Here is a 24,333-nt window from a genome sequence, read left to right as displayed (position 1 = left end):
ATGCCTATAAATTGAGCAGACCAGCTGAGGACCAACCAAAACCTAGCAGTAGCCTCTTCTTTTTTGAGGTGGAAAGAATTCTCTCCAAATATCTCCTGCCCACCTCAAACCGCCCCCTCCCCCAATCCTGGCTGGGCCCCCTTGTTTAACAGCCGCTGAAATAAATGAAGAGTAACTGGCTGCACTTCAGAAAACACGACCAGAATTGAGATCCGATGAGGCGGGCTGCGGTGGCCGTGACTGAAAACTGGGGAAGCCTCGCGTGGGGGAATACCATGTACGATCAAGTGGCACAAAGTCAAAAGAAGGAGAGAAAAGGAACTAGGGACACTTAGGTACACAAAGTTGCCATTAAAGTTTATTTCCCTTTTATCCAGATAGGTGACGCTACACTTTGCCAGTTACTAAAGGCTGCAGTTTTCTGCTCAGAAAATAATATCGAGGCTTCCAACATGTGTTTATTACCCAGGCGCGCGCACACACACGGTCTACCCCCGTAAGCAAGCGCGACGACAGATGCCAAGCATTTAAACAAAGACAGCCGCGCCTCACCCCCAACCCCAGCCCTCCTAACTCTGCGCTCCCAAAAAAGGATCTCTCTACCACTCTCTCTGGAGTTCGCTGTTCTCTCTTAACCACTGCAGCCCATCATGGTTTCTCAGAACACCAGCGTGGCTCCCTGGGTGCACGCGGGGTCCCCGAAGCCACAGCTGACCAAGCCTTAACCAAGATGCGAATTCGCGAACTAGAGACACTTCGGGAGGTGGGGAACATCGTCTGAGAAGGGGAAGAAGGAGAAACGTTTGCTGACACACGCCCGGCGCTCTTACACACACACACTCGGCATTAGTCAGAGCGAGGAGGAAATTTACCAGCCCCAGGGAGGGAAAGCAAGTTGCCCCCAGAACGCAGCGGCTGCAGTCGCCGGGGAGGAAGAGGGGCAAGCTTTGACTTATGGGGGACTTGATGGGGTTGTGCACACTTGGAGCGGCCCCCGGAGCTGAAGCTGGGCTTTCCGGAGCGGGGCGGCTGGCTACTGCTCCCTCCTGTCTCCCTCCCCCCGGTACTCCTCCCTCCTTCTCTGCTAGTGTGTAGTTTCCACGGCTCCGCTGCTACTGCCGCCGCCGCCGCAGCAGCAGGAGCAGCAGCAGCAGCAGCAGCGTCAGGGACATGCTTGAGCCGCGAGCGAGGCAGTGAGCTCCCAGCAGCAAGCACCACTTTGGGCAAACTTGCCGGTTTCCGGCTCGCGGCTAGCGAGCGGGAGCTTCCCGCTTGCCATTGAGTGCCTTTGAGCCGTGGCAGTCAAAGGGGCGGCGGGAGCGCCCGCACCACTCTCCAGACCAAAGGGGACGAGACAACTGCGGAATTCACCCGCCGTGCCAGGGCACTTCCGAGGCAACAACCGACTGGCACTTTTTGTCCCCTTGGCAAACTGGATTTTTTCTTTCTTTTTTTTTAAGCTACTTGGCAGCTGCCTCTGACTCCACCTCCCCCCCCCCACCCCCCATGCCTTTTGCTTTTCTTCGGAAATCCGGACAGAATTGGGCATCTTTGTTAATTGCCGTTGGGAGAGCCCGGCTGGGGTCTTTCGCCAGGCCAACCTCGCCTGCGCACCGAGGCTGGTTTGCTCACCTTTGAACTGCATAGGGATCAAGTTCAGCTCGAGTTGCCTGCATTGGGACTGGGAGAAAGGGAGAAGGGAGCGTGCAGGAGAGAGGAGTGGGAGAAGGGGAAAGGGGAAGGGAGAGGAGGGAGGAGAGAGGAGGAGGAGAGAGGGAGGGAGGGGAGGGATCGAGAGAGAGCGGGGAGAGAGGGAGGCTGCAATCTCCTCCCTGAATCGCGCACAGCGCTGCAGATCCCAGTGCTCTGACATGCGGGCCGAATGCAGGTGAGGAAAGGCACAGACTCTGCGGCTGCGAACCCAAACTTGGGCACCGCGCGGGGCGCACGGCTCAGCCTTTACCCCCGCGGGCGAAAGGCTGCTGCGGTTTCAGGCGGCGGCTTCGTGACTAATGACCTTGCGCAGAGTTGTTAAGAAAACAAGAGAAACCCGAGCTCTCTGGGGTGAGAAGGGACTGACTATCTGGGCGTCCCTGAAGATGGCTCGGGCTGCTCTTCCGCGCGCGGGGGGAACCCTGAAGCGGACCGCTGTGTGACTCGTGTCGTCTCCACTGCACGGTGCCCGAAGCGACCTGCCGGGATTTTTCATTCTCGATCTGTTGACTGGCTCCCCCGCTGCCTGAGCGGAGTCGGAGTTGAGACTGGCTTGTTGCTAGCCCTAGCACCTCGTGCAGGAAGCGACTCACGTTTGCCTGGGCAGCCGGAGCAGAAGCTGGGTCTGGAGTGAGTGGCTGGAACGTGAATTGGACGCAACTCGAGTAGCAGCAAAGACAAGCGGGGTTGGCAGGCGGGGGAGGCTGCAGGCTCGCTCCCCGCTGCTTCCCGGCTCCACCGCCGGCCTGACGGACCTGTTCCGGCCCCATCCGACAGAGCGGGGACGGGAGCCCGGGATCCTCTGCCCGTTGCGGTGATGACTCTGCGGGGGCGGGGGCGGAGGGGGCTCCGAGTCCGCGGCGCTCAGTGTCCCGTGAACTGTGAGTACTGCGACTGAACGGCGGCTGGCGAGCGGGCGATTAGCACCCATTGCATGAATTATGAAACGATAACTTTAGGAGGAAGCAGGAGGGAAAAACAGAAGGATCTATCGCTGGTCGCTCCTGCCCGACTCTGGACGTTGCTCTTGCCCCCCTTTTCTCCCTCTCGCTTCTTCCCTTCACTGAGAGCGGAGAGGACTGGGAGGAGGGCAGGCGCCCGGCCCCGGAGGAGGGGGCGCCTGCGGCCGGGATTAGAAGGAGCAGTAGCAGCAGCAGCAGGAGAAGATGCTGAGGATGCGGACCATGGGGTGGGCGCGCGCCTGGTGCCTGGGCTGCTGTCTCCTCTTGCCGCTCTCGGTAAGCCTGGCGGCCGCCAAGCAACTCCTCCGGTACCGACTGGCCGAGGAGGGCCCAGCAGACGTCCGCATCGGCAACGTCGCCTCGGACTTGGGCATCGTGACCGGCTCCGGTGAGGTGACTTTCAGCCTCGAGTCGGGCTCGGAGTACCTGAAGATCGACAACCTCACCGGCGAGCTGAGTACCAGCGAGCGGCGCATCGACCGCGAGAAGCTACCCCAGTGTCAGATGATCTTCGACGAAAACGAGTGCTTCCTGGACTTCGAGGTGTCGGTGATCGGGCCCTCGCAGAGCTGGGTGGACCTGTTCGAGGGTCGGGTCATCGTGCTCGACATCAACGACAACACGCCCACCTTCCCGTCGCCCGTGCTCACGCTCACGGTGGAGGAGAACCGGCCAGTGGGTACTCTCTACCTGCTGCCTACTGCCACCGACCGTGATTTTGGCCGCAACGGCATCGAACGCTACGAGCTGCTCCAGGAGCCCGGGGGCGGCGGCGGCGGCGGCGGCGAGGGCCGGCGCGCCGGGCCTGCAGACAGCGCCCCCTACCCCGGGGGCGGCGGGAACGGCGCGAGCGGCGGCGGCCCCGGTGGTTCCAAGAGGCGGCTGGACGCGCCAGAGGGCGGCGGCGGGACCAGCTCCGGCGGCCGCAGCAGCGTGTTCGAACTGCAGGTGGCCGACACCCCGGATGGCGAAAAGCAGCCGCAGCTGATCGTGAAGGGGGCGCTGGACCGCGAACAGCGAGACTCCTACGAGTTGACCCTGCGTGTGCGCGACGGTGGCGACCCGCCTCGCTCCTCCCAGGCCATCCTGCGGGTGCTCATCACAGACGTGAACGACAACAGTCCCCGCTTCGAGAAGAGCGTGTACGAGGCTGACCTGGCGGAGAACAGCGCCCCGGGGACCCCCATCCTGCAGCTGCGTGCCGCCGACCTGGACGTGGGGGTCAACGGGCAGATCGAGTACGTGTTCGGGGCGGCTACCGAGTCCGTGCGGCGCCTGCTGCGCCTCGACGAGACGTCCGGCTGGCTCAGTGTCCTGCACCGTATCGACCGCGAGGAAGTGAACCAGCTGCGCTTCACCGTCATGGCCCGCGACCGCGGGCAGCCCCCCAAGACCGACAAGGCCACGGTGGTCCTTAATATCAAGGACGAGAACGACAATGTGCCGTCCATTGAAATCCGCAAGATCGGGCGTATCCCACTAAAGGACGGGGTGGCCAACGTGGCCGAGGACGTTCTGGTCGACACTCCCATCGCCCTGGTACAGGTGTCTGACCGAGACCAAGGCGAGAACGGAGTGGTCACCTGCACCGTGGTGGGCGATGTGCCCTTCCAACTCAAGCCAGCCAGTGACACAGAGGGTGACCAGAACAAGAAAAAGTACTTCCTGCACACCTCGGCCCCTTTGGACTATGAGACCACCCGGGAGTTCAACGTGGTCATAGTGGCGGTGGACTCGGGCAGTCCCAGCCTCTCCAGCAACAACTCCCTGATTGTCAAGGTGGGAGACACCAATGACAACCCGCCCGTCTTTGGCCAGTCGGTGGTGGAGGTATACTTTCCAGAGAACAACATCCCTGGAGAGAGGGTAGCCACGGTGCTGGCGACAGACGCGGACAGCGGGAAAAACGCTGAAATCGCCTACTCGCTGGACTCTTCCGTGATGGGGATCTTCGCCATCGACCCCGATTCCGGGGACATTCTCGTCAATACGGTGCTGGACCGCGAGCAGACTGACAGGTATGAGTTTAAAGTTAACGCCAAAGACAAAGGCATCCCGGTGCTACAGGGCAGCACCACAGTGATTGTGCAGGTGGCTGATAAGAATGACAATGACCCTAAGTTTATGCAGGACGTCTTTACCTTTTATGTGAAGGAAAATTTGCAGCCCAACAGTCCCGTGGGAATGGTCACAGTGATGGATGCTGACAAGGGGCGCAATGCGGAGATGAGTCTGTACATAGAGGAGAACAGTAACATTTTTTCCATTGAAAATGACACGGGGACCATTTACTCCACAATGTCTTTTGACCGGGAACATCAGACTACATACACATTCAGAGTCAAGGCTGTGGATGGGGGAGATCCTCCCAGATCCGCAACAGCCACAGTCTCTCTCTTTGTGATGGATGAGAATGACAATGCCCCCACAGTTACCCTTCCCAGAAATGTTTCCTACACTTTACTGCCACCTTCAAGTAATGTCAGGACAGTAGTAGCTACGGTGTTGGCAACAGACAGCGATGATGGCATCAATGCAGACCTTAACTACAGCATTGCGGGAGGGAATCCCTTCAAGCTGTTTGAGATTGATTCCACCAGTGGTGTGGTTTCCTTAGTGGGCAAACTCACCCAAAAGCATTATGGCTTGCACAGATTGGTGGTGCAAGTGAATGATAGTGGGCAGCCTTCCCAGTCTACCACGACTCTGGTGCATGTGTTTGTCAATGAAAGTGTTTCTAATGCAACTGTGATTGACTCCCAGATAGCCCGAAGTTTGCACACCCCACTCACCCAGGATATAGCCGGTGACCCAAGCTATGAAATAAGCAAACAGAGACTCAGTATTGTCATTGGGGTTGTGGCTGGAATTATGACGGTGATTCTAATCATCTTAATTGTAGTGATGGCAAGATATTGCCGGTCCAAAAATAAAAATGGCTATGAAGCCGGCAAAAAAGATCACGAAGACTTTTTTACACCGCAACAGCATGACAAATCTAAAAAGCCTAAAAAGGACAAGAGAAACAAAAAATCTAAGCAGCCTCTCTACAGCAGCATTGTCACTGTAGAAGCTTCTAAACCAAATGGACAGAGGTATGATAGTGTCAATGAGAAGCTGTCAGACAGCCCAAGCATGGGCCGATACCGATCAGTTAACGGTGGGCCTGGCAGTCCTGACCTGGCCAGGCATTACAAATCTAGTTCCCCATTGCCTACTGTCCAGCTTCACCCCCAATCACCAACTGCAGGAAAAAAACACCAGGCCGTACAAGATCTACCACCAGCTAACACATTTGTGGGAGCAGGAGACAACATTTCAATTGGATCAGATCACTGCTCTGAGTACAGCTGTCAAACCAATAACAAGTACAGCAAACAGGTAAGATGCATCCCAAATATATTTAAATATCTGAGACAGAGCATCTTCTGCAAAGTTTTGTCTTCTCTCTTAAAGCTACTAGTTAAAATTTTAATAGCAGGAATTTAGTGTTGGTGTAGTTCATACACCATTTATTTAGTAGAGGCCATGTACAAAAGGTACACCACTGTATTTTGCATGTTATACCAGAGTTTACTAAGTTACTAAAGAAAACACTGTAGGCAGTGTTTTACACTTCTCTTAGTACTTGACAATCCTAATTCATTCTACATTCTCTGTTTCCAGATAAATATGTAAGTATTGTTTGGATGGCTACTTTTAACCTGAAATTATTTTCTTTTGTGCTACTAAGTGGATAATTGTATCTAAAGACAAAATTTCTAAAGTTACTTCTGCTGTCTGTGCAAATTGGACACTATAAAAGTTTTAGCTATGTTATACACTATGCAGAATTTTACAGATAAGCAGATGCTGATTTATGCAAATGAAGTACTAAGTCCGAGATATTGAAAAACTGACTACTTTGACAAAATGCTGACTTACAGCATTTAATGATATGCAAAACCATGCAAAACTACATTTTTATTATTTAAGTATCTATACAATTAGGCTTCTATGAGGATATGCAGTCGGCCTTTATATTATTTGTATTTGGTAATAAAAGTTCGTAAGCAAAAGTAAATTACATGAACCATTTATTATTTAAGCCAAGCAACAAAAATGTTCATGTTTGATGCAGTGTGTGCAAAAATATTTTGATGTGCATTGTGATATACTGAGACTATAAAGGTTTTATGGAATATTTGACACAGTTATTATTCAGTGAAATGTGACAACAGTGGGAAAAAAAATTGTATTCTGAGGTGAACTTCAAAAAATATAAAATTTATTTTTGAAAGTTTTGCTCATGTATGTGTGTGTGTGTGTGTGTGTGTATAACTCACAAACTTTACTTTTCACGCCCATCAAAGTTTGACACACAACAAATAAAACCTTTTGGAAAATTCTGTGTCTAAAGCTGTAGCAACTCTGCTAATAAAACGTCACATATTTCTTACCACCAGAACATCTCAAGAGACACATTTATGTCTGTCAATTAACATCCAATAATAGTTTTTCTATTAAATATGTTTTGCATGTGGAATGTGAGATCTTAGAATAATTAAGGCAAAGAAAAAAGTTATTTTATAGCCTCGTTGAAGATGTTATTGATGGGCTCAGTAAAGATACTATAGAAAAGAGATAAATATTAATTTCTTATTGTCATAATTTAAAAAATCAACTTTCTAAAGAAATATCTTTGATATATAGTAGTTTACTGTAGGTATTTGGATAAGGAGAAAGATAACATGCTTTTATATCCAGTTATCAAAGCAATCCAAGAAAACACAGGTTTGAACTACACTGAATTAAATGACTTTCAAAAAGATGTCTTTTCATGCACGTGAGCCTGAGTTATTTCTTTTAAACTGAAATATAACAAGTAGAGAGTATATCTGTTGTTGTGTTATTGCTTTACCTGGAACTAGAAGATTTTTGTTTTGTTTTTGGTGCTTTTATCTGTTTTGTAAACAAGGACGATTCCAGTTAAAAATAACAGCACTTTTATAAGGTTAGTTATAATAACACCCACAAATAAAGATCTGTAGAAATTTATTTAGAAAATGGTAATGTGTTACGCAAAGCATGTGAAGAGATTTTTCTGCAGAAAACTTACTTCTCCACTGTCATCTTAATAGGACTTTTTGTCCTGTGGCATTCTAAATTATGTAATCTTAAACTTTTGAGTAGACATATCAAGTGGCAGATTTATTGATACTTTATGCAACCACTTCCTATGTTCTATGCTGTCATTAAGCTTTATTTAGCTCATCAAATGGGGTTAGCTCTATATTCTTGAATATTTAAAACAGCCAATATCAAGACTGTTATGGCATACTGTTTAAAAGGCAAAGTGATATGCTTATAAATAAACTAATGTATGGTGTTAGTCTCTTAACTCAGCAAAGACGTCCATATACCAGAAGAGAAAAACTACAAAGCCATTGAAATAAACCATGCACTTTGCTAAAAGTGACTTTGAAAAACTTCTGTGTTGTTAGGCATTCAAAAGATGAATAAAGTTTTAACCACAATAAATAGCTGACCTAAAATGAAAGAAAGGCAAATGAAATACACTCCCCTTAATGTAATTAGTAATAGTAATTGATATGCTTCATCTCCTCAATATTGCTGTCAGGAGACAAGGGATCCATTTACAAAGTTACATTCTGTTTAGACATCTCACATAATAAACAGGATCTTTTTTGTTCTCATTTTTCTTTGTAATGTAGATAGATGATTTTCTATATTTATTTTTAAAAGATATTACATTTAGTTTTTAAACATTGCCAAAATGTATTTTCCTTGATTAAAACTGAAAAATAAAATAAAAAAAAGAATACAGCATTTTCTTATAATTTCTCCCTTTTAATGCCAAATTTATCTAAAGAAAATCTTGAGGGTTGCTGTCTTTTAATTTCTTACAGTAGGGATTAATTAAAAATATGAGATTTAGCTGACATAAAGCGTTTTTTTAATTTATATTTTTCCTGAATTTCTTTTCATAGTTCTTTACTTGTGATATAATGGAAATGATGTCTATTACAGTGTTCTTATCTTCATGAGAATTGGTATGAAGTGTTGCTCCTAAGTCCTCTTAATGGTTACATTATAATGAGTTAAACAGCTTTGTAGAAATAAAAGTTTGTAAATAATGCCCCCCTCCCCTTCTTTTTGGTTTGTTTTCCTAGGCTCTAGAGACATTCACATCAATCTTCTATAGTTACTCTTGGGCAGAATCTAGGAGATAATGTGTTGCAGAGGTGCCGGAATTATTTCTGAAATGCACACATTAGGAAAACTGATAACATAGCCCAGGTTTTCATAGTTCATACCTTTGCAACTCAAACAAAAGCCCTTGTTCTCAACTAAATAATCTGTCTAGTTGAGAAAAATCAGGATCATTGACAGCATTAAGTGTACACCATTCCATTTCATTCTTTTTACTTGGTAAACCTAGTCTTGGTGGCTGTTAAAGTTTTGTGAACTGGAAGTTCAGCTGTGCTTTTGACTTGTGAAATGAAGGCAGAATCATTCTATTTTTCTGTTTATTTTACTATGTGTTAAGTATTTTTCAATTTTCTTAAAAATAGTATAATTCCAAAAGATTAATAGGCAATATAAAAGTATAGTTCTCACTTTGCATATTATTTTCAAGTTCTTTTGAGCTTATCCTTGCCATGATATTATTTAGATAATGAACTGGCAAGTAAGAATTTCATTTTATTTAGTGAATGGAAAGTAAGGTACTTTATTTCTGCAAGCATATAGAGGATACAGCTTGAATAAACATTAATTTAGAAAGCCATTTGTAGCTGATACTGAAATACTCAAGAAAAATTCATATTAACTCCAGTGACAGTTTCTCTTGCCTAAGGAACTTCTGAATGTCATCTGAATAAAGTTCCCTTTAATTGATCAAACTGTGTTCAGTCTATTCATTGTATACTTAGTAAAATTATGGCAGAAATTATTTTTTTAAATTACTTCCATTTTGGAAACAAATAATGACTTGCCATCATCTATTAGAGTTCTAAGCACTGAGAAAACTGAATATCAATTTATTTGTGAATGTATATTACACCATATGTATTATAGTGGAAATGCCAACCACAGCTTCCAGCTTTAATTCTATAAAAATAACTTCTACAATATGATTCTCCTGTCTATGACCAAGGACACTTTCAAGAGGCACATTGAATCTGCATATGTTGGGATTTTTGTTACATACGACCTGAAATCATAGGCAAGAGACTAATAACTGATGAAAGTTAGGCTGTGTCTTTAGTCAGGAGGTATCTACTAAAGCAACAATACTTGGCTTTCTGGATGTCTGTGAAACAAGGAAAGGGTCATCCACTGATTTTATCGCTAATGAATATACAAATTTTTATTGAAGTCCAGGTATGATCATTTGAATCTTATCCCAAACTTCTAAGTCAATTACTGACTTTGACATAAGACCACAAAGTCAATTTAAGTCAGGATTCTAAGTAAATCATGCAGCTGGACAACTATAGCAAAATCATTCTTTCTTGTTATCTTTTATCTTTGAGTAAGTACATATCTCTTATGCCAAAAAGCATGCACATGTGGTAATATATATCATAATCTCTCTCTCTCTCTCACACATACATACACAGATGTTTTCATATAAACCAACTATGTTGCCATTAGGCTTTTATTTCCTGTGATATTCATACATTGATACGTAGGAAACATTTGAACTTAAACATATAAAACTGACATAATATATGTCATAATCAATTGCTTAATGTTTATATCTAAAATTACTAGAGTTATCACATTTTAGAATTAAAAGATATCAACCAAACCAACCCCCTCATTTTGTAGAAGAAACTGAGGCCTAGTATGAAAGTTAATTTGATTGATATTGTTAAGATTATCAGGGATATAATATGGACTAGAGTCCAAGTCATGGAGTACAGAGAGTCCAATGTTCTTTTTTTTTTTTCTTTTTATCATGCTACCTGTAGGAAAAAAAAATTGAATTTCTCTCTTTCTCTGTATATATTTCAATAGTGACAGAAATCTCTTGAGGTTTAGTTATGTATGTATAACTATATATTTGGCTATTAAAATGGATATTTTTTACAATAGTATATAATTCTGCTTTAGGCTCTAGTTTATATCTGTAAAATTATCAGGGAAATTATAATCCAAATTTGATAGATTAAAAGAAATTCATAGTTATTTCCCTCTTATGTAAGATAGCAAATGATGATGGACGTTAAAGTAACTTAACATGGTTTAGAACATATATTCAACAAGTTGAGAGAATTTTTCATTTTAGCAGAACGACAGTAGATATAAGCTTCTACCTAGCATTTAGTATATCCTCAGTAAAAACATATTTGTAATGGAAATGAATAAAGCTTTCTATACATTATGTATGAAACTTTCTATGCATTCTAATTGGGATAATCTTTTACCTTTTCCATCAATAGTGATGATTCCTTTGGCTCTATGCTCCTTTGCATTTTGCCAACTTTATAGATGCAGTTTACTTTATTAGCGTCCTTAACACACAATTCTGAACTAATTTTTCCTCTAAATTTTTTTTCCTAGAAAATTTATAGAAGAATGTGACATTTTGCTATTGTTCAGTTGAATTGCTTTCTTGTTAGGCAGTTAACCAGTATAGCATTTTAGATTCTAAATATACCTGTTGATAAATATAAAAGATTGAATTTATTAATTTCAAAAATAAAATGTGAACTATTTTTAAAACTAACTATAATATAACAAAACCATTGCTTCATCATAGCCCCCAATGCTTTCAGACATTTTAACATCATTTCTTTTCCTAACAGAGGATGGTAGTGGAGGTTATGTAGAAAATTTAGTATAATATTGTTTAGAGCTTTATGTTTAAATTGTATATAACCAATTTCTAGGCTGTAGCAAGTCTGTATATCCATTTATTTACTATGACTCTATAGAAATAGTGGAATCTGTATGTGTGTGTATGTGCGTGTGTGTGTGTGTGTGTGTGTGTGTATATATATATCTTGAGTCAGCTTTGCTTTTCTTTCTTATTTATTTTAAAAGCCCTTAGAATCTTTTCTAAAGCAGGGACCATGTTTTGGAACATTACACAGTGCTTTATTTAGCATTAGTGTTGTGGGAGAAATCACATTCCAAGAAGAACTGAGCTGAAACCACTAAAACTAATCTTAATTATCACTTCTGGTGAATTAATGTTTTAAAGGCAGAATAAAGGTTTATTTTCTGGAATTTAGTGATGAACTAAATTCCAGATTATTGAACTCTAATGCTGTGTACAAACAAAAAGAAAAGTATTAAAGCTTCCAAGTAGGATTCATCTGACAAGTTAACTGTTTTCCCCCTGAACATATTTATTATTTACAAACACATAATTTGCAAATAAGAATTTCTCTGCTCCAAAACCTCCATCACAGCATTCCAACTGGGCATAAGCCATTGGGGAAATTTCTTCATAGCATTTTTTTTTTGACCTGCATAAATCTTTATTTTCCTTCTTTCAGATGCGTCTGCATCCATACATTACTGTGTTTGGCTGAATTCCACTCTAATATGATGCTCCATTATGCACCATACTCTGATGACCTTGCTACTTCACAACCTGCTGGAGCCTGCCCTTGGCCGTGGGGTGTCAGCCAATCACTGCTTGTTCCACTTGTGCATCTGATTTTCAAGGTTTTTTGTTTTGTTTGTTTTGTTTTTTTCTCATTTAAGGAAAAATAGTATTGAAATAAACGTATAAAAGAAACAGTATTAATAAAGAAATGTGCTACTAATGGATGTCTAAGTCACCAGGAATTCCTTTCTCAGAGTAGTGGTTAGCAGAACTTAACAGTGAAGTCTTTTTAAAAAAAACCCAAAAGCGTATTTCAACAATTATTTTAAGACGCTGGCTTTGTGTAAACCAAGGAAAATTAAGTCTATGAAGTCTTTGTCTATAATACATTAAAAAAATGACTTTGAATAAAATCCTAAATTGATCAATAGTTTTAAAGGGTTACGTAATCAAAGCCTTTTCCAGATCAGGGAGATAGGTCTGTCAGAGTGAAGGATGGTGTCTCCTTTGCATTGTGTGGGTGTATTTCTAAATGCCACTATGTGTGTTTGCTCCCACACATGTGTATACAAGGACTTGGAGCAATATTTATAAAAAATATTGTCTGTAAGACAAACTTGAGAGATTTATTTTGTGTTCACCACAGGCACTGCCAATGGACTGGTTTTTCCTTAATCTTGAAATACTGACCAAAATATCTGTAGAATTTTTAAGATTTGTGTTGCTGTTGTTATTAAATTCCTTAAGAAAATTTAGAACCTTTAAGTTAGATTCACTGAAGTCACTGTAGTCACATTCAGAAGGAATATGTGGCTACCTATTTTTGTGGACTACATTTATCTGAAGGCTATTCTATTTGATGTCAGATAACATAAGTTCAAGCAGCTTCTGAGAATTCAGCACGTTATATATTTTTGAGAAAGCAAGTAGCCGAATTTTAGTTGTATAAATAGTGATTTGCTAGGTAAGTCAAGAATTCTCTGCATGGTCCTTCTAACTCTCTCTCTTTATATTTTTATGTCTCTATTTGTTATGTTGTATGTGTTTATGTGCTTAAAAATAAGTGTTCCATATGAAAACTTTAATAATTTTATATTTATCATATCATCTGCCTTATTAAAGTTTTCCCCAAGTTTTGAAATACTAAGAATTCAAGATTCTTGAGAATTTTTTGGTGAATTATTGTCAATATAAAAGCCCTTTATGAAATATAAATAAATACTGGAAGAACAACATTAAAATGTGGAGTGATAGGAAATGCACGCTAACCCATGTAAATCACCAGTGCATGTATTTCAGGCTTTTTATTTTCTTAGCTGTTTATTTAATTTTGCAAAATAGAAATTTTCAGAAATATCACTGAGAATATAGTGAAATTCCTGAATAAAACCTAATTTTCATCAACCTCTCATTTTGTTTTGAGCACAAGGACCAGTGTAAGAAACGGGTGAAAAAACTTCTTTCCACTTTTGGCTTCTAGGCGATATTATGTTTCCTCAACCCAAGTAGTAAACTTCCTTAGATATATACTTAAACTAAATCCTGTAACAAATCACATCACCTCAAAACACATTACAGACCAAAAGACCAAAAAAAGCAGTCCAGAATTTGGGGATAAATTAATCTGTAACCACATGGAGGGGGTATTTATGAATACCTTCACAAGGACCATTCTAAGGCAGAATTTAACAAACTTGGTTGCAACACACTATTGGGACATTAATCAATTTGTGAGTTTCTACCACAATTTGAAAGATACGAAATAAAGCAGAAAAATTTCAAGTACGCCATTCATGTAGTAAGAGTAAATATTGTCTTGTGCAATCTTTATTTCAGTTGTGTTTGTATGCATGTGTGTCTTCCTGCTTTTGGTTGCTATGTAAAAAATTTGTCTTATTGTGGAAGCAGTTGAAAAGGATTGAGAACCATCCCTCTAGATTGTTCGGAGTAGGGAACAGTGGCTATTTTACTGTTATGATTAGAAAAATATAATAAATCAAAACAAAAAAATTACTAACACTCCCAAGGATTTTAGTGTGCTTTTTAGCTGAATCAAAATAATCAATGGCAACAAGCTTTTGAGAAGTCTGTTATCATTCCTCTGTTTGTTTTTAAATCTTTGAGCATTTCGCCACTGGTTCCTATCCCTACACAGACTTCCAGATTTCTCTCTGCTCCAACCCCTTGCTCCCAAATGTCATCCTCATCCTCAGGTCTCCTTTTCAGTTACTGGAATTTACCATTTAGGGAGGTGTCTGTGGACAGTTGGAGATAAACTCAGAGCAACCACCCACCTTATATATTTTAGCATTTGGACATTTTATTTAAAACGACAAGACAATGCTTCCTTCTCCATTACAAAATCTAAAGAGGAATATGAGAATGTTAGAGACTGGCTTAAATAAAGATTTTTTCTTTAACACAATTAATATAAGCTGGTACTGGGTATGCAAAGAAAAATAAGATAGAGTCTTTGTCCTCATGCAATTAATATATTATAAAGAAGATTACAGAGCAGAAAAATGATAGATTATATTTGCATTATGCTTCTTAAGGGTCAAAGCATTGAATGCATGTTTGCTTCTCAGAGTAATCTGTGAAAAAAAGCACCATTATTATTTCTGAGGTGAGCAAACTAGAGTAATGAACAGCTTTTTCAGCACTCTGATGGAACTAGCTAAGAACTTTATCAAGTCTTTGAAGAAATAGCCAGTCAGAATTCAAAAGTACTGAAAGCATTTGAGGAAGGTGGTGAAATTTGTGATTTCGAATACACTATATTTTTAGACTTACCTAGGTAAATTCTTCCCAAAAGAATTAGAAAAGGCCCAGCTTTTCAAACTTTTTCCAGTCACAAACTACACTTTATACTACAAAAAAAAAAAAAAAAAAAAGTGTTGTGGGTATAATTTGGAGATCTAATTAATTACCCTACTTTGTAAACAACAACCCCATATGTGGTTAAAAACAAACAAACAAACCTCAAGAATTAGGTAAATCACTCTAATCTTAATTAATTTTTGAGCCTATCTCTAGAAAAACAACTGAGATCCTTCAGAAGTAATCCCACAGTTTGAAATAGCTCTCTGGGAATAATTTCTATCTGTAAGTTTGCAAAACACTTTTCTTGGATGTGTGTGACCTTTTTTTATCCATTTATTTTATAGAGAATAGATTGATTTGCAATATCTTTTATACACCATGCAAGGCTTTGTAATTTAAATGATGGCTAAAATAAGGCCCTTATTCTCTGTGCAAAAGTCATATACATAAGGCAAAGGATACATGAAGCTCAGAGAGACTGCCCCCAAGTTTGTCTTGTCTGTCATGGCATTCCCAGTGCCTACTAGAGTTCTCAGCATATAGGAGATACCCCCAAAATACTTGTGGAACAAATGAATGAACAAAGGGCCTGGGCTTTATTGCTAGGTAGAATGAAAATCCATCCACAGGGGATCACCAGACTGTGGTATGGCCCCTTTATATTGGACTCTAAGAACATCCTAATTGTTATTTTCTTTCCCTGCTGGGTGGGTGTCTCCATGATAGAAGACTACCTGCTAGGTTGGCTAGAGTCCCTGCCTTCTCTGCAGGATGTATGACTGTTTCTGTACCAAATGAATAATTCTCTGATTTCCCCTCCTCGCTTCTTCTTGGTGGTGTATAAACACCAAACCCTTAAAAAAGATAAAACAAAACTAAAGCAAACATGTGAGGGAGGCACTGGTCACACAATAGACTTCTGATATATTTTGAGGGGCTGTGCAGAAGTGTGCAGACACATGGGTTTTCAAGATTTTTCTGGAGATCCTCATCTGCAAGGAAAAATGGACACACGAGCACGCAAACGCATGCATGGGTCTCTGTATTCATCAATTTATATAGTCCTGCAGGTATTATTCAATCAGTGTACCAACCTATGCTCACTGATAATGGATCTTTTTTTCCCCATTTTCATTCTGACTGCCCCTGAGAAGTCATTTTTAAAGATGAGAATCTAGCATATCTGTAAAGAGAAACGTGTACTTGGTGTACTCAGGAAAGAGGTCTAGAAGAAAGAATATGCCCTTACTGGGGAGCGATGGGCAGTGAGGTAGAAGCTGAGAAATGCCTTGCAAATTAAAAGCACTCCTTAGAAGTCCAGGGATTCTAAGAGGCACCTATTGTAAATTGCAAATGACCTCTGAAGGAGTTGGTTCAGTCTTGGGCACACCTGGGTGTAAATTGCTGTAAGCAGATAACTAGGTCAGCACCTCACAAAGATCAATAGTTCTTAAGAAATGGGGATTTTGATTAGAGCCATGAGGAAGAATGAACAGCCTTCAGTAGTTTAGAAGACTGAGATCTCTGTTAAGGCACCAAGTGTCTTGGACTCCAGCTGGGAGTCAGGATGTAAGGTGAGATTATAGCTGAAAAAGGGTATTCAGTCCCGACAAAAGCAAATGTATGTGGCCTTGATTTTGACCCAGGGCCCTGGTGACCAGAAGGATGACACTAAGTGTCAAGGCTTGATATGATTGCAAGACTGGTGTTAAAAAGTAGTAAACATTTACTTTCTCCCATTTCTACTAGTTGTTTTGCTTTGGTTTGGTTTTTGTTTTCAGCCTAGAGTATCAGATCCAAGTGCTCTGTCTTCATTCATTTTCTACCCCTGTACTTTTGGGAGAAAGAGAAAAACAAAGAAGGAGAAAAGAAAGGGAAAAAAAAAGTACAACCACTGCATGGTAATAGACTCACCTTCTCTCTACTATTATTGATTACTGTAATCAAAATGCTTCATGCTTGCCACATTATTGCCATGTAGCTGTTTCTTATCCTAACTTAATGCCATTCTCAGAAATTGAGTTCTAATAGGTCTGTACTATATCCCAGAAACCTGAATTTTTAACACTTCCCCCTTTTCAATTCTGATTGCAGAGGGTAGGTAAGACTACAAAACTTGAGGTTTAGAGCCCCTGAAATTCCTAACTTCTGCTTACTGGTTTGCTTTTTGACAGCCTCTGGCAAAATAGAAAACTGAAGCCTAGAAAGGTGATAGGAAAATCTGCCTTTTGGCCCTGGCTTTCTCACTCACTGGCCAGTGCAGCCTATGTAAGTCCGTTCAAGTCCTGAAGCCTCTCAAACTCATCTTGTGTCATTTTACATAATAACCCCTGCTCTGATTACATGACAGAGTTTATGAGGGTCACATAAAACGTTTGGGACTTGTAAAACGCCACGGAAACTGAAGATAGTACTTCTCCTTATCCATGAATTTCTCTAAGCCCTTCTTAAAGTGCATTTATTGTACACTTTGGGGGTATTTTCACTATCCATGATTTTAAAAAGTTTTTTGGTTTCAGTCTCTCAGTGGTTTTTGTTTGTTTGTTTTGTCACAATCATTTGTTTGAAGCCTCTGATGTTCTCTTATCCTGGTTGATTTCTTCAAAGTTATGCTGATCCCTGATCCAGGTGCAACTAGGGTGTGTGCTGTCCTTAGAGCAATAGCCACTGGGTTTTATCTGAAGTCATTTCAGAGCCTATGACATCTCGATGGGAAAAAGGAGAAGAAATAGCTTATTGCTGTAAAGCAAGTAGTTTAAGAAAGGCTTAAAATAGTTGGTATCCATTTTGATACTTTAAAAAATTCACTACTTTTTAACAGTCCTTTCCTCTTCCATACAATATTTCCTGGGAGTTTTTCTTTCACTTCTCATGTCCGGCCTCTAACATTAAGCGCGATCATTTATGGAGCTTTAATTCTGTGCCAATCACTCTGCAACGACGTGTACCACATTATAACATTGACTCCTCCTAACAATTCCAGGAGGCAGGTTCTATTATTTTTTCCATGTGACACATGTAACTGGGGAATAAAATCAAACAAAACCTCTTAGGTCCCATCCTCTCTACGTAAAACAGGGGCCTTCAGCTACCTGCAGTCAACTCTTCTCTGACATAGTTCTCTCTACAAATCTGAGAATTATTATTGATATAGTAGTCTTGATAGATTTGAATTTGCATATATATATATATCAATATTTAGGCTTTTATGTGCATTTCGTTCTAGTTCACAATATTTGCGATGTATCCTCAGCAAAAAGGGCTGCCATAACAATATACCATGGACTATGTGCCTTAAACCATAGACATTTCTTTTTCACAGTTCTAGTGGCTAGAAGTCCCAGATCAAGGTGCCAGCACATTCACAGAGAGAGAGCTCTTGTGTTCCTTTCCCTTCTTCTAACGACACCAGTTCTATCAGATTAGGGCCTTACCCTTCTGATATAATTTAACCATAATTAGCCCCATAAAGATCCTAATTCCAAGTAAATCACATTGGACGTCAGGGCTTCAGCATATGAATTTTGGGGAGACACAAGTCACTCCATAACAGATTCTATTCTTGGTCCGAGCAGAACACATTGGAATAGACCACTGTTTCTTCATGAGCTTGTCATTCACCACAGTCTCTATATTCATAGGAAGGAAGGTATACTTTCCATTTTAAAAGAACCTTTTCCCTTTTCAGATTGGCTCCAAAAGGCAGCCCTGTAGATGTGTTCTTGGCACTGATGAAAAATTGGTACAGTTGCTATAGCTTTTGTGAAAAAATATGAATCTATAATATGTATGCATGTGCATAAAATTTGAAGTTCATTGTTTAGCTTATTATATCTAACTTTTTTTGCACATCTTTGAATGTTTTTTGCAATTTTCAGTTTTCACAGGGATTTGTGATATTAAATAACATCGTAGTTATTTTAATTTTGCCTACCAATATAAGTGCATGTAGGTATATTAATTAATATAAAATCAATATTCGTATAAAATAGTCCAGAATTTGTTCCACAAATGTAGCAGTGGTCTTTTAAAATGATGATGTTAATATTTAGTCTTAAATGTCTAGTATATTTTCAGCATTAAAATCCAAATGAAAAGGAGTAGGAGTTAAGGGGTGGGGGGAGTCAGTTGAAACAGTAATAATGTAGGCTTAATAATCCCTCTTTTCAAAGGACAGTCTCAGTGGATTTTCACACACAGCGGCATAATTGGTCTGACAAAGATCCAATGGGTTTGATTTCTCCTGGCATATGGAAACTGCCAAACCTGTAACCAAGGCTGGTCCCAAGCTCTGAGTGACTCTTCACCAACTATTATTATGTATGCATGCAATACTTTGCATCAACACAAATCCATGGACATATCGAGGATTTTTTTTCACTGTGCCTTTTTATTTTCTTAATAAAATTAAAGAGTCATGTGATAAAATACATAATGAGTAGCCTGGGAACTATATATGTATCCAGTGGGCTGTAAGAAGTGGTTATATTTTAGGGTAATAACACAGGATTAACTCATCAATGTCCGGAAAAGAAACTTCTTTTCTGTCCTTTGGTCAGAATTTCTAGGCAACGGAGTATAACAGCTGAACAGACCTTTCCTAAGAAGTACCTTTCTAAGCTTCCTGAGCTAATTTTACATTTGACCCCCTATATTAAAAATGGCAAGTTAATCAGTTCTTTTGTTCAGGGAAATGGCAATAAGTATGGCATGAATGTAAAGGTTTTGTTTTGCTTTTTTGAAAATTGCATCTAAATCTGCTTTTTGGTGTACTTAACTGTTGAACAAGGACCAATTTTAGATACAGAGATGGCTTTTCTATAGGGGATTAAGGACAAAAAATGGTAATGCCAATTTTTTTCCAAACCAATGTGCATACTATTAGGTCAGGAGCATTAAAATTACCTTGTTACAAAAACTTCTTGCCTTTTTCTTCAATGTTTTAATGTTTCTTTAATAAGAAACTAGTGTGTGTGTATGTATGTGCATATGTATGATATATATATACGCATATATACATATAAATACACAATACACACACAAAGGTAAAACAGTTAACATTACAGAGAGCAGATACTCAATGAGTGATTATCTTATGCCAATTATGTGATTATATGCAAGGCATTGTTTTAGGCACTGGAGAGGCAGCAAAATAAAACAGACACACATGTCTTCCTCCATGGAGATTCAATTATAGTTGGATAATACATAAATAATAGGTAAACTTATACTGCATGCTATGTTCTACGCATTGGTCAACATATTTTATATATATTAACTTATTAAATAGGTCCAACAGCCCTATGAAGAACACCAGTAATTGTCTTCATTCTGTAGATGAGGAGAGTGTTGCACAGTGGAGTTGAGTAACTTGCTCATTGCCCCACAATTTACAAAGTGTCAGAGCTGAGGTTCAAGTGCAGACAGTCTGGCTACAGAGGCCATACTCTCCACCACTGTGCATATGCAAAGTAGAGGGAACACATTTATTTTACAGCCAACTAGTTCTGTGAGGATGAAATTGAATTCACTCGACTTCTCTTAAAGGCGTCAGTGAAATTTCAACCTTACTATTTTAATACATGTTACTATGTTCTTGAAATTAGGTCACTCAGTCCAATTTTTTTTTTTTAATAGTGCCATCTTAAACCTTAAAGTGCAAATCAAAAGATGGGAAGATATTTATTAGACTAGTAAGCACTTCCCTCCTTCCTTCTACCCATTCTGTTCTTTGGGGAACACCTCATAAATATATTTTTCCCTTTTTTGTTATTTTATTTTAATATTCTTCATTTTGTTAAGTTTTCATCGTCTGTGGTGTTTGTTATTAATACAACTAGGAGAAAACAAATTCATTAATTTTTGTGAATTGTCAATTGATTTAGGATAGGAAATGCCTTTATATAGAGAATAAGATTTTACTTAGAAGATTTTAAAATCATACATTTTGTTTACCTTTTACTAAAAAGAAAAGACATGTTTTCTCTTATTTTTGTTTTTTTTCCCCTAATCATTCAGAACATTGAAAAGAAAACAAGGTGAAAGTGAATTCCTTGTAAGATTGATTTCCTATCATACTCTGGTTTTCTTTAAATTAGGTGCTCATTATTAAATATTCAATTAAAATATGACCTACATCATTTCACAGTTTTTTTCTCTCAAAACATATTATCATTCTATTTCTTTATTTAAACATTATGTATGTTTCTTTATGAGCCACGTTTTTAAATCACTTAAAATTCAGATGAGTACCAGTGAAGCCTATCTGAAGTTGATTCTTTATGACAATAAAGATGTACTCATTTCTGCTATGATAGTGTTTTCCCAACGTGTTGATGATACTTTTTATTATAGGATGTTTACTCAACAGGTAGATGTCTCAAAATATGAATCTTTGTAATATAACTCTGGATTCAGTTATACAATATCTCTATACACTTGTGATCTGGATTGATCTTAGTATATGATTTAATATTTTTAAGCTTCAGAATTAGTGAATCAAATTTTTGAGGCTATTTCCACAGTCAACAATTTGTGGAATTTTCTTTTCTTAACAATAAGTATTAAAAATATTGCCAGCTTCACAGTTATTTCCTACTAATAGGAAGAAAGTATGATAAACTGGTATGGAACCCAACTAATAATCCCCTCCAGACCTCACTTGAATTCTTACAGAGCCCAATATATCACCTCTTTACCATTTGGTTAAAAGTTTAACTCCCCCGGGCTCCCCTGGTGGCGCAGTGGTTGAGACTCCGCCTGCCGATGCAGGGGACGCGGGTTCGTGCCCCGGTCCGGGAGGATCCCACATAACGCGGAGCGGCTAGGCCTGTGAGCCATGGCCGCTGAGCCTGCGCGTCCGGAGCCTGTGCTCCAAAACGGGAGAGGCCACAACAGTGAGAGGCCCGCGTACCGCAAAAAAAAAAAAAAAAAAAAAAAAAAAAAAAAAAATGTTTAACTCCCATTTGGAAACAACCAATTTAAAGCCAAAGGACTCTGGCAATTAATCAGTGTTAGTTATTGGCCTACTAAGTGTGAGCATCAAACATACATTCTAAAATTACTGGAGCATTAGAGTATGAGCAAAGTAGGGGATGGAACAATTTGGTTTGAGTTGGAAAGCTCATTCAAATTTAGTGTCTGAAAAGGTATAGTTATGGGGCTTCCCTGGTGGCGCAGTGGTTGCGCGTCCGCCTGCCGATGCAGGGGAACCGGGTTCGCGCCCCGGTATGGGAGGATCCCACATGCCGCGGAGCGGCTGGGCCCGTGAGCCATGGCCGCTGAGCCTGCGCGTCCGGAGCCTGTGCTCCGCAACGGGAGAGACCACAACAGAGGAAGGCCCGCATGCCACAAAAAAAAAAAAAAAAAAAAAAAAAAAAAAAGTATAGTTATGAATCTGTACACTTCAATGTAGTTACTGGTACACTTTCAGAAAGAGGAAAAGAGAAGAAAAGACAAAGAATGCCGTGTATAGGGCACAACCACATTGTAAGGACCTGATGAAATCCATAATTCACTCTGTCTATATTATTATCACTGTAGAAAAATGTTTCCTGGATACACCTTGTGAGGTGTTTGTTTTTGTTTTTTAATCCACTTAGGCAAGTGGGAATTGTTTCCAGTCCCCAGCAGCAAATAGTATGAATACCTACCTTCCACAGTAAGCAAGTTATAAAAGTACATTACTTGCTTATGTGTTCTTGAGAATTCACTGCTATTAATTTTGAACTTTTTGATTGTTCTTTTGTAAAGCAAGAACAGTTGTTGCCAGAACACAAGGCAGAAACTCCTAATGGCAAATAAGCATTTACAACCATGTAACTGCTCTGTTTATCCTGAGAAGTGGTTCAACGAATAATTTAGTTTTACTGTATGCTTATGCTTTCAAATATCTATATTGTTTGCCGATCATTAGATGATGTGAACCTTGAGGAACTTAAAGTGCTTGATGGCCCCACTATGTCACATTACAGTTAATGGGATAGCATATGCACACTGTGAAGGAAGAACAGACATGGCTTGTGAATAAAAAATCAATTTGTACACAGTACTTCTGTAATCTATATATGTCTGTATACATTTCTCTACATCAGAAATTCTCAGTTCTGTTTCAGGCTACAGAGGTGCCATGTGAAGAAAATGAGAGTGATTTGTGTGAAGCCTAAACAAAGGAAATCCAGCCACACTTCTAGTCCTTAATTACTGTGTCATGCACACTTATGCAATTTATCTTGTGTTCAGAGTTGACCTGTGTGCTGCTCTTTTGATCTCTAGCATTAGTAAGGACTAGAAGAGGGCTGCCACTTGAGCTGTGAATTTTGTTTTGATATAAAATAGTATCAGAAAGAAAGAAATTATTCATCACTATCTAGTTCATATAAAAAGACATTGAAATGCAGACAGACCCTCACATCTAAAAGCATGACTTACCATATAATATGCCTCTGCATTAGTGGGTACAATCCTGGCAGAGAAATAGATGCAGCTTTTATAAGGTTTATTTTGGTCTTGATCTCTGATGTTGAACAGATCTCTCGGTTTTTCTCTATCTCATTTTTCTAACTTATTCAAAACTCCATGGGAAATGTAATAAACTGTAAAAATCAAACAGTGAAACATTAGATATTGATGAATGTAATTTCGATGTTAGTAAACAAACTATCTTCAAGGAGGATGGAGGGAGATTCAGAAATGAAGTAATGGTGCCAAAGCTGAAGCTTAATATTTTCCTAGAGAATTAGTTTAAAAAAATAAAAACTATCTTGTTACCAAAAATAATGGTATTGTGATTTTATTCTTAGCACTCACCTGTGGATGAGAATTGAAGACATTATTTTATCACTCTGAGTAAAAGTAGAAATGTGTTATTGAAGAAAGGAGAAAAAATATGCTTCAGAACTAGAGAGGAAAGTCTCAATTTACAAAAGGAAAAAAAATGAAGGGTTTTGCTCAGGGGTCCAAGAAAATATTTGGCTTATTTCTTTTTTATCATTTAAGCTGGTTTCTTGCTGGGCCTTTTTATTGAATAATTGAAAAAAACAAAAAAGGTTGGGGAGGAACTTTTTCAGCAAAGGCAAAAGACAGTAAAAAATAAAAGTGCTAAGGGAATATAGATAGGAAGTTGTATCTTTTTGTACTTCCATGATTGCCTGCATTTCTCCCTAAACTTATAGTTTAAAAACTCGGAAAAAAAATATCAAGCCCTGGGGCTTCCCTGGTGGCGCAGCGGTTGAGAGTCCGCCTGCCGATGCAGGGGACACGGGTTCGTGC

General features: G+C 40.2%; 1 protein-coding gene across 14 annotated transcripts in view; it reads left to right on the top strand.

Moving 5' to 3' along the window:
• Positions 1-2,868: 2,868 nt before the first annotated feature.
• PCDH7 (protocadherin 7) overlaps positions 2,869-24,333 on the top strand; it is a 451,994-nt gene continuing 430,529 nt past the window's right edge. For 12 of the 14 annotated variants that reach the window (XR_008617840.1, XR_008617842.1, XM_024119329.3 and 9 more), the window contains exon 1: positions 2,869-6,056. Coding sequence is in view for 11 of the 14 variants with exons in the window: in XM_024119329.3 (XP_023975097.1) it covers positions 2,880-6,056 (3,177 nt within the window). In the remaining 3 variants the exon portion in view is untranslated. Of the gene's footprint in view, positions 6,057-12,187; positions 13,866-24,333 lie in introns of those variants that run through there. The other 2 variants (XR_008617841.1, XM_024119333.3) reach the window with 2 other exon arrangements.

Source organism: Physeter macrocephalus, chromosome 7 (genome assembly GCF_002837175.3).
Source record: "Physeter macrocephalus isolate SW-GA chromosome 7, ASM283717v5, whole genome shotgun sequence".
Taxonomy (NCBI): domain Eukaryota; kingdom Metazoa; phylum Chordata; class Mammalia; order Artiodactyla; family Physeteridae; genus Physeter; species Physeter macrocephalus.
This window is presented reverse-complemented; position numbering and strand designations above follow the sequence as displayed.